Below are 16,154 nucleotides of genomic sequence, written 5' to 3' on the forward strand. Positions count from 1 at the left end.
ATACAGCAGAACACAGTTACACAGCCATTTATGCCCATCAAGGTCCGCAATTTCTAGGGTCAAACATCGGGAATGAATATGATGAACAGACGCGTCAACCATTTGGGAGATCGATAAGGCCCAAATCCCTCCTGCAAATCCGTTGGCACCTGATCGAATCATACCATCAAAACCCAAAATGGTAGAACCCTCATCTGCTCGAACACCTGAGATATGAGTTTCCAAAAGGAAAATAATATGGGGCTTATTATACACACGCCTTAGCTCACCTAAAGTACACTAAATCTGTTTTCCCTGCACCTCTGCAGTTCAAGCATTGAATATTGTAATTAATCACAAAAGATAAAAGGATATCAAAGAGAAAAGAAGGGGCACCCGAAAAATGCTTAGCACTTCAAATTCTCCATGGCAGTAGACATGTCACCACGCGAAAATGGGCCGATGACTTTGATCTCTCTATTGCCCATTCTACTACACGCAAATTTCTATTTCAAACCTCACAACCAAGCAGAGTAGCAGACTGCATCATGTTGCGGGTTATTGGGTTTTCCGACAAAAATACATCCGAGCCCAGGGAGGTCAGGCGAGTGTAAACAGGGGTTACTAAGAGCACAAGAGTTCCACCCTTGAGCTTAACAATAAATATATAAATAAATAAAAAACCCGCACCAGTCAACCCATTTTACCTGTTATATTCAACAACAAAATTCCAACGATTATCTTACAAACAAGAAAAACCCTTTTAAGAAATAAAAATACAAACACTACAGGTTGATAAATAATGGCAGTAATCCAGACTGAAACTAATTTATTAAAAAACTATGTTCGACTTCTCTTCTTTTCTTTCTTTTTCTTGTTGCAAAAATAAGAAATGCGCCACGGACAAACATAAATTAAAAATTCGCCCCAGCAATCTCAGAAATGACTCGGCTAACAATACATTCACTTGCGCACACTTTTCTGTAACCCCGCCCACGAAAACCAAGCCCTCCAAGTCTTCCAATGCCACAATTTTTTTGAAAAAAAAAAACTATATGTCAAAAGCTAAAAAACTAACGGTGTCTCGTATTTGTGCTACGCAGTGTCACACCATGTAAAAATTTTGCATATCCAAGTACACTAAGCTTGCCATCTGAGCTTCTGATCCAGTCTTTGATGATTGTATAGGCAGAAGGGCCTACATTTAGTTCCTGCAGTGCGGAGAGATTTAAAATTATATTCAAATAGCAACGAGTGTAACACAAATCAAACAGCAGCAGTTGTATATACCCGCGCCAATTCTTCAACAGAGATGACTCGGTTACCCTCCTGTTCAAAATGCTCAAATGCAGTGGAGGCAATCTGCTCCCACCCCTCAAGAGCCTCTAATTGATATGTGCTGATCGCAGCAGCACAAAACTCTTCGAAGTACATCTTCCTATAAGAAAGGGATTCCATCTGAAAGAGAGGTACATTTGAAAAGGGATAACCATCAACCTTGAGGTGAAGAAAAGGGAAGAAATTAAAACAGTTCCTAATCTTCAGAGCAACTAATATGTTTTAGTGGATTGACTATCAGAATAGATTTCGGTTAACATCATCCAAACGCAAATAGAGGCAGTGTAGCTATTGAAATTCAAGTGGATAGATGCAAAAATCTCTTTTGCCCAGGTAGAATATTGCTAGGTTTAGGCCTTATTTGTTTCATAAAAACCACTATCCAAGCTTTCCTATATTTATTTACCATTAAAAAAATTGATCAATGAAACATTTTCCAGTCAAAGAAAAATTTTATTTGATTTTTAGAAAAATATTTTTCTTTAATTTTAGACGGAAAACACTTTTTAGTTGTAAAAAATCAAAAATATCATATTATTTGTTGATTTCATTTAATTTTTTTATAAACTTTGATCATCATTCTTTTCATTGTTATTTGTTTTCTCAAATCATTTTCTTAATTGAAAATTTTTATCTATCATATTTGGTCTCTATTCTTTTAATTGTTATTTATTTTTATTTGAAATCATTTATGAAATTATAATTTTTTTTAATTTCATCATCTTTCAACTTTTTTATCTATCAGACTTGGTTTTTATTATTTTAATTGTTATTTATTTTATTTGAAATAATTTATAAAATTATTATTTTTTAATGTCATCCTCCAAATTTTTTGTCTGTAAGATTTAATCCTCCTCCTTTTAATAAACTTTAAAAAAAAAAACATTAATAAGTTATTTTCCAGCTCATTTTTCATAACTTATCCAAACAATAGAAAATATTTTCTAACTCATTTTTCGTAACATTATCAATCATCAAAAAATATCTCACTTTTCAGGAATCCACTTTCCAAAAAAATCACTTCTCAAAATGAAACTACTTTCCAACAAACAAATAGGGCGTTATTTAACTTAAAATACAAAGATAGTAACTGCTGGTTATAATATTATTAGCAGAGCTAAATATGATTACCGCATTGAGAATTTCAGGAACCCTCGACTCTCTCATGGCATCAGTTGCATTATGTACTAAAGCCTGCAAAAAATTGCATTTCTTTTTTTTGAGAAGTCTTATATTATCATTCCTACTCCAATAATAAACCTGTAGACTACAGAGATTGATTGAAATAGAAACGGTGACTGACCATTCTGAAATTGTCCAGTGAAACACTTCCATCACCATTTGGCCCTAGCAGATTGAATTGAGCTCTAAGATAGAAAAGCTCATCCTCAGTCAAAGCTTTTGAGAGAGCCTGCAATAAGAAGAAAATCCAAAGAAATGTCAGCTGACATACAAAAGAGAATATCAACTTTAACTCTTCAACCATTTTACTTTTAATCTTCAGCAGAATTCAAATATTCAGCTACATTGATGATTATGCCTTTTGCATCAGAAACAGCAGTTGAGTCAGTAACTAGGTCAGAAATAGAGTCAGACAAATCTTCACTTATACCTAACAAATAGTAGCGACTTTCACTTGAAGCAGCCTTAATCCAAATGCAATGGACGTGATCACTGCTATTAATTTAACTTTTAGACAAAACAAACCAAATTTAATTTTAGTTTCAGGTTCTGTTTCATTAAAAAAAGATATTCTTAATAGTTTAGATAATATCAGGGGGTTTCAATAAAAAATTGGGTTAGGAACCCCAACAAATGATCAATGGATTTTTGGTAATTAACAAAAATAATAAAATCCGCACAGCTTAAACCTTATCAGCAACAGATTTTGTATGACTATACCCCCTCCACCCCCAACCCCCTTACAAAAGAAAAAGGAGTAAACGGGGAGGGGGGGGGTCCAAACGTTTGAAGGTTCTCTGCAGAAAGCTTTGAATCTCCATGGTGAATAATTTTTGCATTATCAGGATTGAGATACAGTATAAAATCCTTAAGGCACGGCATGAGGGAAAAGAAAAGGTACCTTTAGTGCTGCACGTTTAAAAGGTGTAGCATGTAAGTACACCTTGACTAGCTTGTAGATCAATATGTCTACATGTATAGGACGACTATCATCCCTCAACCATGGGTGAGCTGCAATAATAGAGGATTTTGTTAGCTAAAAGAAATCAAGAAATAAGAAGTGTCAGATGTGAATTTCTCAAGATCATGTTCTGAATTGTCAATAAGCACGTAAGATGCACAATGCAAATATAAGATGATAGACTAATTTTGTGCACGTGTCAAACATCCAACTATTCCAAGTGATATATGTTTCCAAAATATTTCAGCCACTTCCACCTCCAGCTGACACCTTTAAACAACATGGACACAACCAAATAGCCTATGCAATAGTCCTTTGTTCAACTTTATTTGCATGAGGGACTTTCAAAGGGGACAGTTCATCATCCATCATCCATTAAAAATGAAAATCAAGGATCCTTCCGATCTAACATACTGCTATTCATCCACCGCCAATTCTCCATGGACGCTTTCTTATCATAGAAAAGAATGCCACAACCTTGTGATAAACTTGCAAAACCATCCTCGCTTATCCATTGTTTTGTCAATGTCATGGGAATGTTTTCTCCAAGTAATAGAGGAATTACCAACTTACTTAGAGCTTGGACAGCAGTCATTCTTTTCCTGTAGTCCTTGTTCAGAAGTCTCTTCACAAAATCCTTGGCCTCTGGAGTGACAGAAGGCCAGGGTAGATCTTCAAAGTTGGGATCAGATCTCAGCACTGCACGAAAAATCCCTGATTCAGTCCGTGCCCAGAAAGGCCTGCTTCCACATAACAAGATATAGGTAATAATGCCAATGCTCCATATATCTGCTTCAAGACTGTAAGATCTATGCAGGACTTCAGGAGCAACATAATATGCACTTCCAACAATATCATTTAATCTTTCATCTGCAAACACCACACAGAATTAAAACACTAAAAACTCTCTCAGATATCAACTAATACATACAAAAATCATAAAGATTTATACACCATGTATTTTAAACCAGAAAAGCATGTGATAGAAAATAGTTTATATAGTTTAGTTTAACTAGCATTTTTCTTTAGTTAATATTATTATCGTTGTTGTTGTTGTTACCTAAGAAAATATTGAAGTTCCCAACTTCATTTGTTGCCTATTCAAGTGCGCACCTAAACGTTATTTTTGGGCAGTACCATTTGATGAATCTAGTTTTTCTACCTGGTAGAGCTCTAGGTTTTCTTCTATTTTTCCTTGTGGATTGGAGGAAACCCTATTGGATCTCTACGATTTGTTTACTTCCTCCACTGTCCTGTATCATCATGTGCACAAATATCACAGAAATAAATAAAAATATGGCAGGCATGTTCATGCTCTTATATTATCAAGGTTACTAATTTTCATAGCCTGCATCAATTTAGCTTAATAATGTTAAACCCCAAATTAGCACAATCAAATCTAAAATGCTGTCACAGCGCGCATGGGAATCCAGTTATCAGGCATGGAACAAGTAAATATGGCAAGGAAATAACCAAATCCTGTGAAAACTTAAAATCTCAGTGCGGGTAACAGACCCAACCCATTCAGTGAAAGATAACTAAATCAATCTACAGGTAAAGCAATGGAGGCAAGGATAGTAATTTATGTAAGTTGACCAAAAACCATGGGAAGCTCTGCTTATTACCTGGCCTAAAAAAGTCAGAAAGACCAAAATCAATAAGCTTCATGTCAGCATCTTCACTCCCAGAAGTGAAAAGGAAATTCTGTAACAAAAGAGGATCCAGTTATGAGTACATAAACACTGTCAACCCCCACGTCACCAATGACTGCAATTATTTTATGTAAAACAATAACAAATCAAGTTTAAGGGGAAAACCTCTGGTTTTAGGTCACGGTGTACAACGCCTTGAAGATGACAAAATGCTACCACACACAAGATTTGCACAATTATAGCTTTTGCATCTTCCTCTGTGTATCTTCCTCCTCTGCAGCAGAGGAAAATGTGACATTAATATGAGTACATAACAGTTCAACCATGCAAGAATCATTTAACAAAACATAGAATTTGAATCAGTTCTACCCAGCATAGATGGATGAAAAGGTTCACATGCAACATCCATCATGGTTTTAATTTGAGGCCAAGGCAAGAAAATAAAAAAAAAAAGTTCATAGACCATGCAAACTTATTGCATTACCTTGCCAAAATTCTGTCTAAAAGCTCCCCTCCCTCACACAATCTGAAAAGCAAACAGCAATCCCCAAAACATTAGACATCAAAGTTTAAAATGTGTTGACAAAATCATACAACATAAACAGAAGTTAATACTTCTAGCAGAAAAAAAATCCAAAAATTGCCATTTTTAAATACTGCCAGAGAAAATAATGACAAAGATACAATGCTCAGTTATGTTCCTTGCATAAATTTAAACAAAAAATAATAAAAGACATACTCCATCACTATGTACACGTTATTGGCATCCTCAAATGCATCATAAAATTTGACCAGATGCCTATGTCCCGATAGAGCTTTCAGTATTTTTACCTCCCTACGAACATCTTCAATTGATATAGTGGAAGTCATCTGCCAAATAAGTCTTGTGAAAATATAGATGTTACACAATACATAATGCAATTAACCCTAATTAAGAAAATAATTCAGAGATTTCATAAATCTGATCACTGCACATAAAAGAAAAGAGGCAATAGCCAAAGCTATCAAGGAAAACAATTAAGGATACTTCTTAGGAATTAGAAAATAGAAGTTTAAGCAGAAAACTTCAATCATCGGCATATACAGGAAACATTTAATGAAGGAAAAGGCCGCAGAATTCCCATTATGCCATTGTCTCATACACTGGCACAAACAATGGACATTTCCCAGCTCCAGAGATTGTTACACATATTTTAGGCGTATGAAGGAGGAGGAAGGGGGGGCTTTGGTTTTGATTGCCTTGAGCGGACACATGCGCCAATGAGAACATATTCATGCATATGTGAGGGTACGTTCGTATTTGTACTGGCACAAACAATGGACATTTCCCAGCTCTAGAGATTGCTACACGTAGTTTAGGCGTGTGAAGGAGGTGGAAGGGGGGCTTTGATTTCGATTGCCTTGAGCGGACACATGCACCAATGAGCACATATTCATGCATAAGTGTGTGTACGTTCATATTTGTACTGTGTCAAGTAACTGGCAAATTGGCAATTGAACCTTTATATAATTCCTACAAAAAAAAAGGGCTCAATATGATTTATAAAATAGGGTTTGAAAGGATTATGAATATGTAAAAGAATAGGCTCAACAAAGTGAAATTATAGTTTTAAATAAAATATGGCTAGAAAGTCATTTCAAGGTACAGCATGCATTTATAGAGGGTCAAATGATCACTTTGCATAATAAGTGATTGCCGTTTAATTACCAAATGATTTTCCATGTAGATGAATGTAAGATGTTAGAGAAGATTAGAAGAGGACCATGAAATATAACATTTATATGGCATTTTCGCATACTCAAACACATACATGCATATCTTATTACAAATGACAAATTAAAAAAAGCTACTACCAGAACGTATTTGATGGTCCAAAGAATGATGCCTAAAACCTATGAAGCACAATACTTAATGCATCTCCATGAAAGTATTGTAGGTATCTGAATTCTTTCTATGAATACGGACATTGGATAGATTACTCAAAAACTTCATATTCCAATGAGATTCAGTTACAGCTAGTGAATGGTTGATCTCATTAATAGAACCCGAGTGATGAAAATAATTCCACTCACATACTGTCTTCATTTTTCACAGAAGAATCAAGAGTTTGATATTTATTTATTCTATAATGCATAGCAATATAAACACAGTCACACCATATCAAGTCCTTTTCATCTTTCCAGGGTCATCATAACTGACACAACTAAAGCTGAGAACACTACCTGCAAGTTGAATATCCATTGTTTTATACTTGCAGTATTTGCATGCTTATATGCTGCAACGATGCCCAGTGAACTCAATATGTAACATCAAATTTGAAAACTCTGGCAGAGAAATATTATCATTAATGTTTCTCTCTTCAATGACAAAATTAGGCTAAGACATGAATTAACATAAGAGCTAAGGAAGTTCCTGTTGCCAGTTGCATAAATGCATATCAGGCACACAATAGCATCATTTCAGCTCATAGGATGCTTTCTTATCAGTTTCAGATGCTGACCACTATATCCGTGTATGTCATCCTCTTCGATGTACGATTTAACATCCTCACAAGTAAATAAATTCAGGGACAGATTACATCGAATGAGAACTGAACGATCTGTAACCCTTTTTTCTTAAGGTCTAACACATACATAATTATCTGGTGTGTTTAGTTATTGTGCACAGTTTTTTAACTTTTTTTCTTTCTATGCTGACTTCTAGACACGCAAAAGGAAATATATCAGTATAACTACAGTCAGATTCCATTTATTGAATTACAGATCTTTAGATCAATATCTTGCACATTCTCCTGATACTCGCGTCATTAAAACCCATGTAATATCCTCTCTGATCCTCTAAATAATGCTTATCAAGGAGTCCCTTCTTGTGGTGCCTTCAGCTACATTCCAGTTTTTGGACACAAGCTGACCTAACCAGATACCTCGTCTCGGACACTGACAAACACTCTCCTATGTCTCTTCCATTTTTTCCAAAATATTCACATCCATGTCACAATCGAAGTTTGACTGCCTTTCAAATTTCTTGCCACGCATGGAAGGAATAAATTGCAGATAAACATACGTCAAAATTACCATTGGATTTTCCACTTCCAGAAAATAACAAATAAAAAGAGAGTGATTCTCCCATCATTCCCATCAATGTGTTTCCTTACAAGTCAGCACCAGAACCAAACCACGCCTAAGAGTTGCCATACATAGCCGATAATATTTTAAACAACTGGCTAAAATTAGCCCCAACACAACAGAAAGAAGAAGTTAAACATAAAATCTACTACTCTAATTACAAAAAAAAAAAAAAACCCTCACTAATCAAATTGAAATGAGCATAAAATTAGTACCTTTGCTTTTGATATAATCTTGACAGCAACAGCTTCATCTTTAAGTTCACCTTTCTTAACTCTAGCAGAGCAAGTATGACCAAAATGCCCTCTTCCTATTTCCTTCCCTAACTCATACTTAGCTCCAAAATTCTTGCTATATCCAAAACTCTTATCAAGCGACTGCTCTTGCTGCTGCTCCGCCTCCACACTGCCGTGCTCCGGGATTGGTCCCTCCTTCGGCTTCCCTCTACCACCAAGCCTCTTCACCAACGACGCCGCTATATGCCTTGCCGGCGACGGCGGGGGAAACGGCCTCTTAAAAAATCTCCTGGGCGTAGACGACCTCGCCGGAGACGGCGACACTCCTTGAAGCGGGCTGGCGGCGACACCCTGTGGATACGGGCTCGGCCAGGGGCTCGGGTGCGTGGAGGAGGAACTGGCCGAGTACTTCAACGAGCGCACGCCGTTACGCGGGGTGGAGGAAGGTAACGGCGTTTGCTGGTTTTGATCGGTGGAGGAAGCCACGATTGTGACGGTTGTTGCGTCATTTATGTTAGTTGAATTAGTTTTGCCGTAACACTGCCCCATCTGAAGAAATCTTACAGTCTCAGTCAAAGTCCACACATCGGACGGTTAATAAAATATTTCTCCTCCGGATCTGATCTGATCATCACCGGAGAGAAAATAATTTAAATAAAAAAAAAACAAAGCAAGAGAACCAAGTTAAGAAAACGATTAAAGAAGAGAATGAAAGAGAGTTCAAAGTCAGAAAGAGAAGAGGAAAGACAAAAGGGTTTGGCTTGTGAGACACAGAGAGACAGAGATTGAATACAGCACAGGTGAAGTAGCAGTAGCAGCAAAGGAAGGAAGTTATACTGAGGAGTTAAATCAGCAAAAGTTATTGGATTTAAAATCTGCCGTTGGATTTTGTAGAATAAATATTAATTATCTTATTTATGGAAGTGAAAATCACGATACGAGAGAGCTTGCACTGTTTGGCTATGAGATGCAACTCTCTCTTTTTATTAAAATTTAAAAATTTTATTTTAAATTTATTTTTTATAATTTAATATACTAATATTAAAAATAAATAAAATAAAATATTATTTAAATACATATTAAAATTAAAAACACTTTAAAAAATAACTGCTACTCTATTATAAATATTCTTTTCATAATAAGTGACGCTACGTCATTAATAATAATAAGAGGTTATTTTATAAAATATTTTTAATATTAACAAAACAATAAAGAATATTAATTTAAATTTTTTAATAAAATTTTAAAAAATACAATTGGTGATATAATCATAAAGAAATAGGAGAGTTACTTATTTTCTTATTTATTTACTACTAACTAAATATAGAGAAGATCCGAAGTTGATTGGAGCGTAATGTAATACTAATCACAAGTTGATTCATTTTTATATCTCGAATGAATTCTTTCTCTCTCTTACTGTCAATTTCTCTCTCTCTCTTTTTATTCTCCCATTTATAAACCGAATATAATCCAAATCTCTTCGGAGCTGGGAATTGGGAAACAGATTTTCCACTCGACAACAACAAGCTCATGTGGTGTTTATTATTGTTGTTTGGACATCTTGCTTTCGGTTTTTGTCTTTTCCTACTTTTCCTGCCGTTGTTTCTAATTTTTATAAATCGAAAAGGAATTATATGGATAAAAGAGATTTTTATTGTTATTCAGTGATGACGGAACTACATATCGAACCATGCTATCATTAATCACAGCAAGTTCTTTTTCCAGGCTTGGAAATATCCTACTCCTGGCTTACAAAAATGCCCCTGCAACGAAACGTGGCTCTCTGTTGAGGGTGCGGAGTGTAAGAGATGATGGGATCGATGGTACAATGACAAGAAATCGCCAATTCGGTGGTGCTCAGGAGGGGAGTTAATTCGAGGTGGCAAGATCTTAACCGTCGAAATAAGCATTCCCATAAGTAGATCTTTGAGAAGTTACTCTGTTTAATTTAAAAATAACGCTAAACTCACAATCTAATTAATTAAGAATATGTATTTTTCAATGTAAAGTTTAACCCGTCAGATTTTAAATTTATTTTTTAAAAATTATCAGTTTGAGTCCTATAAATTTTAGAACCATTGAAGATTTACATGGTCGTTAACTTCAGGACCCGTGAAATTAGTTGAAATACGCGTAAATTAACCCAGACACCCATGATTAATAGAAAAAATATATATGTATTTTCAATTTCCATCGATTATTACTATCAACTTTACTTTGACGTATTAATACTCAATATCATTTCCCACTTTACTTTCTTTATGGGTAATTTCTTTTAAAAATTCTCAAATTATACTCAATGAATTGAATTATATATGCGTGCGTGGGAGGATACTGTTGACAATAATAACAAGTAAAGAGATGGATCATGTACGGGGAAAAACTGATCATCGTTATTCAAAAATAAAAAGAAAAGGAGGAATTACTAGGGGTGGTAAGTGGTAAGAGCTTGAAACCAAGAGGTTTGTTCTCTCTGTGGTCTTAGATTCGAGTTGTTCATATGATGGTCATTAGAGGCTTACATGGTCATTAACTTCAGTGCCCGTGAGATTAATCGAGATGCGCACAAGCTGGCCCGGACACCCACGTTAAACTAAAAAAAATAAAAAATAAAAAGGAATTATTCACATATTTGAATGTTCTCATGTTTCAAGTTTCACTGTTAATTTTGAGTACAATGATTTTTATTTGACAAGGAAAAAAAAAACTTGTGATTATCTTTATGCCTAAAATCATAGTCATTAATTTTAATTTTAATAATTTAGATTTGACAGGAAGAAAAGACATAATTTTTTAGATTTATTGAATGACAAGAGCCTTGACCAAACGAACACCTTCACATGCAGACTCATCAGGAGTATAATTATGTGTATTTGGTATTGTGGTAGTTTTTATTATTATAATTTGAAAAAAATTATTTTATAAAATATATTTTTAGTTAAGGTTGGTTTGGTATTTATATATGTTTGGTTAAAATTGTAGTTGAAATTGAGGTTGAATAAAAAGTAATTTAATGTGTTTGGTTAAACATGTTTTTTAAATTGAGATTGTAAAATAATTAAAAAGGATATATATTAATATTGATGGTTTTTAATTTAAATATTGTAGATTTAACTGTAATAATTTTTATTTTTATTCAAATGTTTATTTTTTATTTTTAATCTTTAAGTTAAAGAGAGAAAATATCAATGAAAAATAATTAAAAAAAAAGAAAATTATTAATTATCTTTGGGCAAATAAATAAGTTAAAATTAATGTTTAAAGATTTCATTTAATGAAGGGACTTCAGTGGTGGTGGTTTTCAGCCTACACTCTGTCTAAAAACATAGATCGGGTTAGAAAAAGATTTTTTTTTTATCTAATTATGTTTTGGGACTAATTTTAAATTCAGAGATTAGTTTATTGATGTTTTGTAGCTTGTTTATTAGGTCCTTCGTGTCTAAGAAATATAATTTTGAACCCAAAAACACACCAATCTAATTTTTGACCATTGCCTAGTGATTGAAATATGGGATAACATACGACACACCATTCATAAATTTTTATAAAAAAAAAAGATAAATGACATGTCATTCACTTCTTAAAAAAATAATAATTAGGGCAAGTTTGTGGGTCAGTTGTATAGCTAGGTGCTCAGATTGACCATTTTCTTGCTTTTTTTTTTCTTTGCAATCTAAAAAAATTAGTTACCATATGATAATTTATCTACCCTTTAATTTTGACATTTTTCTTAAATAAAATTAAATATTTTCACTGTAATGTTTATAATTATTTTTTTCAATTATTATATATGTAATATAAAACAATAAAAATAAAAAAAATAATAAATTGTTCATGAATATTCATTTAAATATATATTTTTTATTTTTCAAAATTTTAAATAGATTTTTAACATGATTTATAATATTTATTATTTTTTTAACCCTCAATCACATACAAAATGTGAACACACACACACACACACACACATATATATATGTAAACTTATTTTGACATAGTGATTCCAGATAAAATAAATGTTTTTACTAGTATAATCAAGATATATGTTAATAATGAAATTTAATTTAGATAAGAAATATATGTTTTTTACTTATTTCAAATAACTTAAAATTTTAACAAACCTTTATTTTAATTATTGCTCCCTTTTATTAGAAAAGTGTGATCCTAATAAAAAATAATGTCATTGTTTTTAAGAACATTAAAATGTTTTTATAATAATATCATCAGTTGTTTCATGGATAATTATGTATCAACATGACATGCAAAAAATTAATAATAATTTGTCATTGATATTGAATGAAGAAAAATATCTATATTCATTCCAATTCTTTTTGTTTTTTTTATCAAATTAAAAATCCATGACAAAAAAAAAAAGATATGGTTTTTTATTGAAAAAAATTATATTAATAAGAAAGCTGGAATTATTATTTTTTATCATCATTTGTATTTTTATATTCATCTCTATCTCAACTTCTCAACCCAATATTTTATTAGAAACAACAAATTTATTATTATTTATTATCATATATAATTATTAATTTATTTTATTAAATACACGTATTAACAACCCAATTTACAATTAAATTATCTTTTCATATATAAAAAAACATTAACAATATCCTCACTTTTTTTGCATTGAGAAAAAAAAGCTCTACCTCGCAGCATAATTCCGGGAATCAAACTAGTTAGAACTAAGATAAAAAAAAAATGATGATAAATTAACATATATATATATATATATAGAAAATATCAACTGCTACATATACACTGGTACGTTGATAGTACATGACAAGGTGGTTCCCAATCCAGTTTGGAGCCAATTAATTATCGTTCCTGTGTCTCTTCCTCTTTCTTGATCAGTTGTGACAAGGTGGGAAGATGCATAGTTTTAAGACCTGGTCTGGTGGCCAGTCCGGGTCTTGACCGGATCACTGATTTTTGACTGGGTTATTGGATCGGCTGGGTCAGTTTTTTTTTTAAATCAAAACGACGTCGTTTTAATAAAAAAAAAACAAAAAAAAAACAAAAGGCAACGGGTTTATAACCGGGTCTTGCCGGGTCAACCGGGTCATGCCGGATTTTTTCTTCTCCTGTTTTTTCTTCAACCCGGCCCGGTTCCAGCCCCGGGTCGACCTGTCTGGCTGGGCCGAGTTTCAAAATTATGAGAAGATGTTTGTAATCCTCTTCTCAGCTATGAAAGATATAGTTTAACTAGTTAGTTGTAGATTTATAAATTATTAATTTGAGTATTATAAATTTTAGAATTATTGAAACTTATCTAATTATTAATTTTAAAATCTTAAAAATTAGTTGAAATATATATAAACTATCCATAATTACTAAAATAAAAAATCTAAGAATCGTACTATTTCACTGTCTCCCAAACACTACATTTTTCAAGTGAATGTTTTGTATTTTAAAATGTTTTTGTAAAAGAAATATTAAAAAAATATTTTTTATCTTTTAAACAATATTTTTAACATTAAGACATCAGATTAATAAAAAATATTAAAAATTAAATTTTAAACAAATAACACCAAACATCCTGCAGCGCAACTATGCAGATGCCCATTACACGCATGAACTCCTCTGTGGAGCCGGCCGCCCTTCAAAGAAGCGTCAGTAGTGACCAACGAATTAATGTTCATTACAGAACCCTTAAGTGGGCACAGCATATGATATCAACGGAGCTAATTACTGTACAATTACGTACACATGCTGATAAACCCCACGTATATAACTCGAGAGGTGAAACTTTCAACTCAAAGTGTACTTCGGCGCCTGTTAATTAATCATCAATTTCTATCCATAATCTATACAATTACAGCTTGAAAGAAAAGAGATAATCATCATTAAAATGGCGAGAATGAAAGGTGAGGTGTGGCCTCTGCCGATAATTAACTATGCAACTTGCATGAATGATCTTAGCAGAGTTGTTGCGAGGTAACATCGAAATGTGGCCATACACATGCTTGTAGCACTCATTCTAATCGGTGACGAGTGCATGCGCATGCGATGAACTTGACCTAATCTCCTAGCTGCATCACAAGATTGTTTGTTTTTTTTTGTTTTAAAAATGTTTTATCACAGTAAAGATCATAATAGACCGTCACTTCATGTTGTCGTTCCTCTTCTTTTGTTTCTTCCTATGTTTCTTTTTCTTTTTCCTTTTTTTTTTTGTATTTTAATCACAGTAAAGATGATAATAGACCGAGTGGGAGCAGGTTTTTCACCTATCTATTCCCACCTTGGAAAGCCCACGTCCTCCACCCGAACCCATCACCAATCTGACAGGGTGGAGGACCTTTTTCTTGCATACAGCACGTATGTTTACTTGTTTCTTGCCGCTCTGTGGAAATTCCATTAGCATTACCTTTTTTCCTCACTTATTTTATTCTTTCTAAATTTAAATCATTTTTTTGTCACCTCCCAGATGGTCTTTAAAGAATATTGTTACTAAAGTATAATAACGTGTTCCAAACAGTGTTTTATAAAAAATTATTTATTTTATTTAAAAATACCTTTTTCTATTTTCAATTCATTTTAATTTATTATTATAAAAAATAATATTTTAAAAAATAACTCTTACTACAGTTCAAAACACCTCGTACATTTGGATCCCTCCTCGAATAAGTTACCGATAATGAGGCCACCGAACAAAAGACAATTTAAAAGATGAAGTGTTGTTCTAAAGTGGAAGCTTGCTTGTGATGGGCTTGGCTGAAGTTTGGGTCGGACTCTTTTCTCTAAGAGGAGGTGGAGGGGAGCAGGTTAATAGATTTGGGTTAGTTTGTACAGCTTGGTCTTGGGATCGATTATCCACTCGTTACAAACACTGCCACGTACGTTCTTTTCTCTCTCTCTTTTTTTTTTTTTTTTTTTTTCCTATTTTGGGTCCATAAGAAAAACTGATCATCGTCGGGTGGGTAGATCGTACACCATTCAGGTGCCGTTAAGTTTTTAGAAATGAAAAGTACGGGGTTTAAACGGAGAAATTGATATGACATTTTAATTTTAATATTATATTTGAAATAGTAACAAGAAATTACAGAAATTTTTTAAAATTTTTAATACCTTATATTTTTAAGATGAAATTGAAAAAATAATTTTATTAATAATAATGATAATATAAATAATAAAAGTGATTGTAGTAATAATAATAATAATATCAATAAACAAAATTGATATTAGAGTGATAATAATACAACTACCATAATAATAATATATTTTAATTCACTATGAAAGGTGATAGAAAAGTGAGGGTGATGAAAGAAGAATATTAATAGTATTAGTGATATATTTTTTGAAAAAATAATTTATTACTGTGGTGCATCATAATAATATTATAGGTAGTGATTAATATAATGATAGTGATAAAAATAGTTAATATTTCCACTATTATCAAATAACACATTAATGAAATTTTAAGCCAAAAATTATTTGAGAGAGAATATCATATGATTGTACAAGGAATTAAAATATTGTTACTTCATTAGTCACAATGCAAATTATCTATGCGTTCTCATCCAACCATCTTTTTGTATATCTCGTTCTCTCTCTTGTCAAATAACCAATTTAATTAAAAACTTTCAGTTATATATTTATATTATTTTCTAACACATCCTCTAAAATAAAAGTTTTGCTATGTTAGTAAAGAAAAGATATAACAAGGCATATATA

The 16,154-nt window shown here is 32.7% G+C and overlaps 1 protein-coding gene across 3 annotated transcripts; it reads right to left on the bottom strand.

Annotated features, from left to right (window-relative positions):
* Positions 1–771: 771 nt before the first annotated feature.
* On the bottom strand, positions 772–9,380 carry LOC7497283 (CDPK-related kinase 3). 3 transcript variants are annotated; one of them, XM_024595502.2, is made up of 11 exons: positions 8,454–9,380; positions 5,852–5,982; positions 5,597–5,638; positions 5,278–5,386; positions 5,086–5,164; positions 4,034–4,159; positions 3,401–3,510; positions 2,621–2,728; positions 2,449–2,511; positions 1,270–1,437; positions 772–1,190 (listed from the first exon to the last, which is right to left on the bottom strand). In XM_024595502.2, exons 1-11 carry the CDS (start codon positions 9,021–9,023, stop codon positions 1,053–1,055), a joined length of 1,644 nt encoding a protein of 547 aa, XP_024451270.2. In that variant the 5' UTR covers positions 9,024–9,380; the 3' UTR covers positions 772–1,052. The 3 variants fall into 3 exon arrangements, with proteins under 3 accessions (XP_024451270.2, XP_002302662.3, XP_024451271.1); XM_002302626.4 differs by having other exon boundaries at positions 4,034–4,330; positions 8,454–9,373; XM_024595503.2 differs by having other exon boundaries at positions 4,034–4,330; positions 5,852–5,995; positions 8,454–8,641.
* Between the last annotated feature and the right edge of the window lie 6,774 nt (positions 9,381–16,154).

Source organism: Populus trichocarpa, chromosome 2 (assembly GCF_000002775.5).
Source record: "Populus trichocarpa isolate Nisqually-1 chromosome 2, P.trichocarpa_v4.1, whole genome shotgun sequence".
NCBI lineage: Eukaryota > Viridiplantae > Streptophyta > Magnoliopsida > Malpighiales > Salicaceae > Populus > Populus trichocarpa.

Excerpts from the sequence above, each read along its gene's own strand:
- LOC7497283 (XM_002302626.4), bottom strand. The coding sequence starts at position 9,023 with ATGGGGCAGTGTTACGGCAAAACTAATTCAACTAACATAAATGACGCA. Across the intron at positions 4,331-5,085 it reads TTCTGACTTTTTTAGGCCAG|ATGAAAGATTAAATGATATT; the intron begins GTAATAAGCAGA and ends TGGTGTTTGCAG. Across the intron at positions 3,511-4,033 it reads GACTGCTGTCCAAGCTCTAA|CTCACCCATGGTTGAGGGAT; the intron begins GTAAGTTGGTAA and ends CTATTATTGCAG.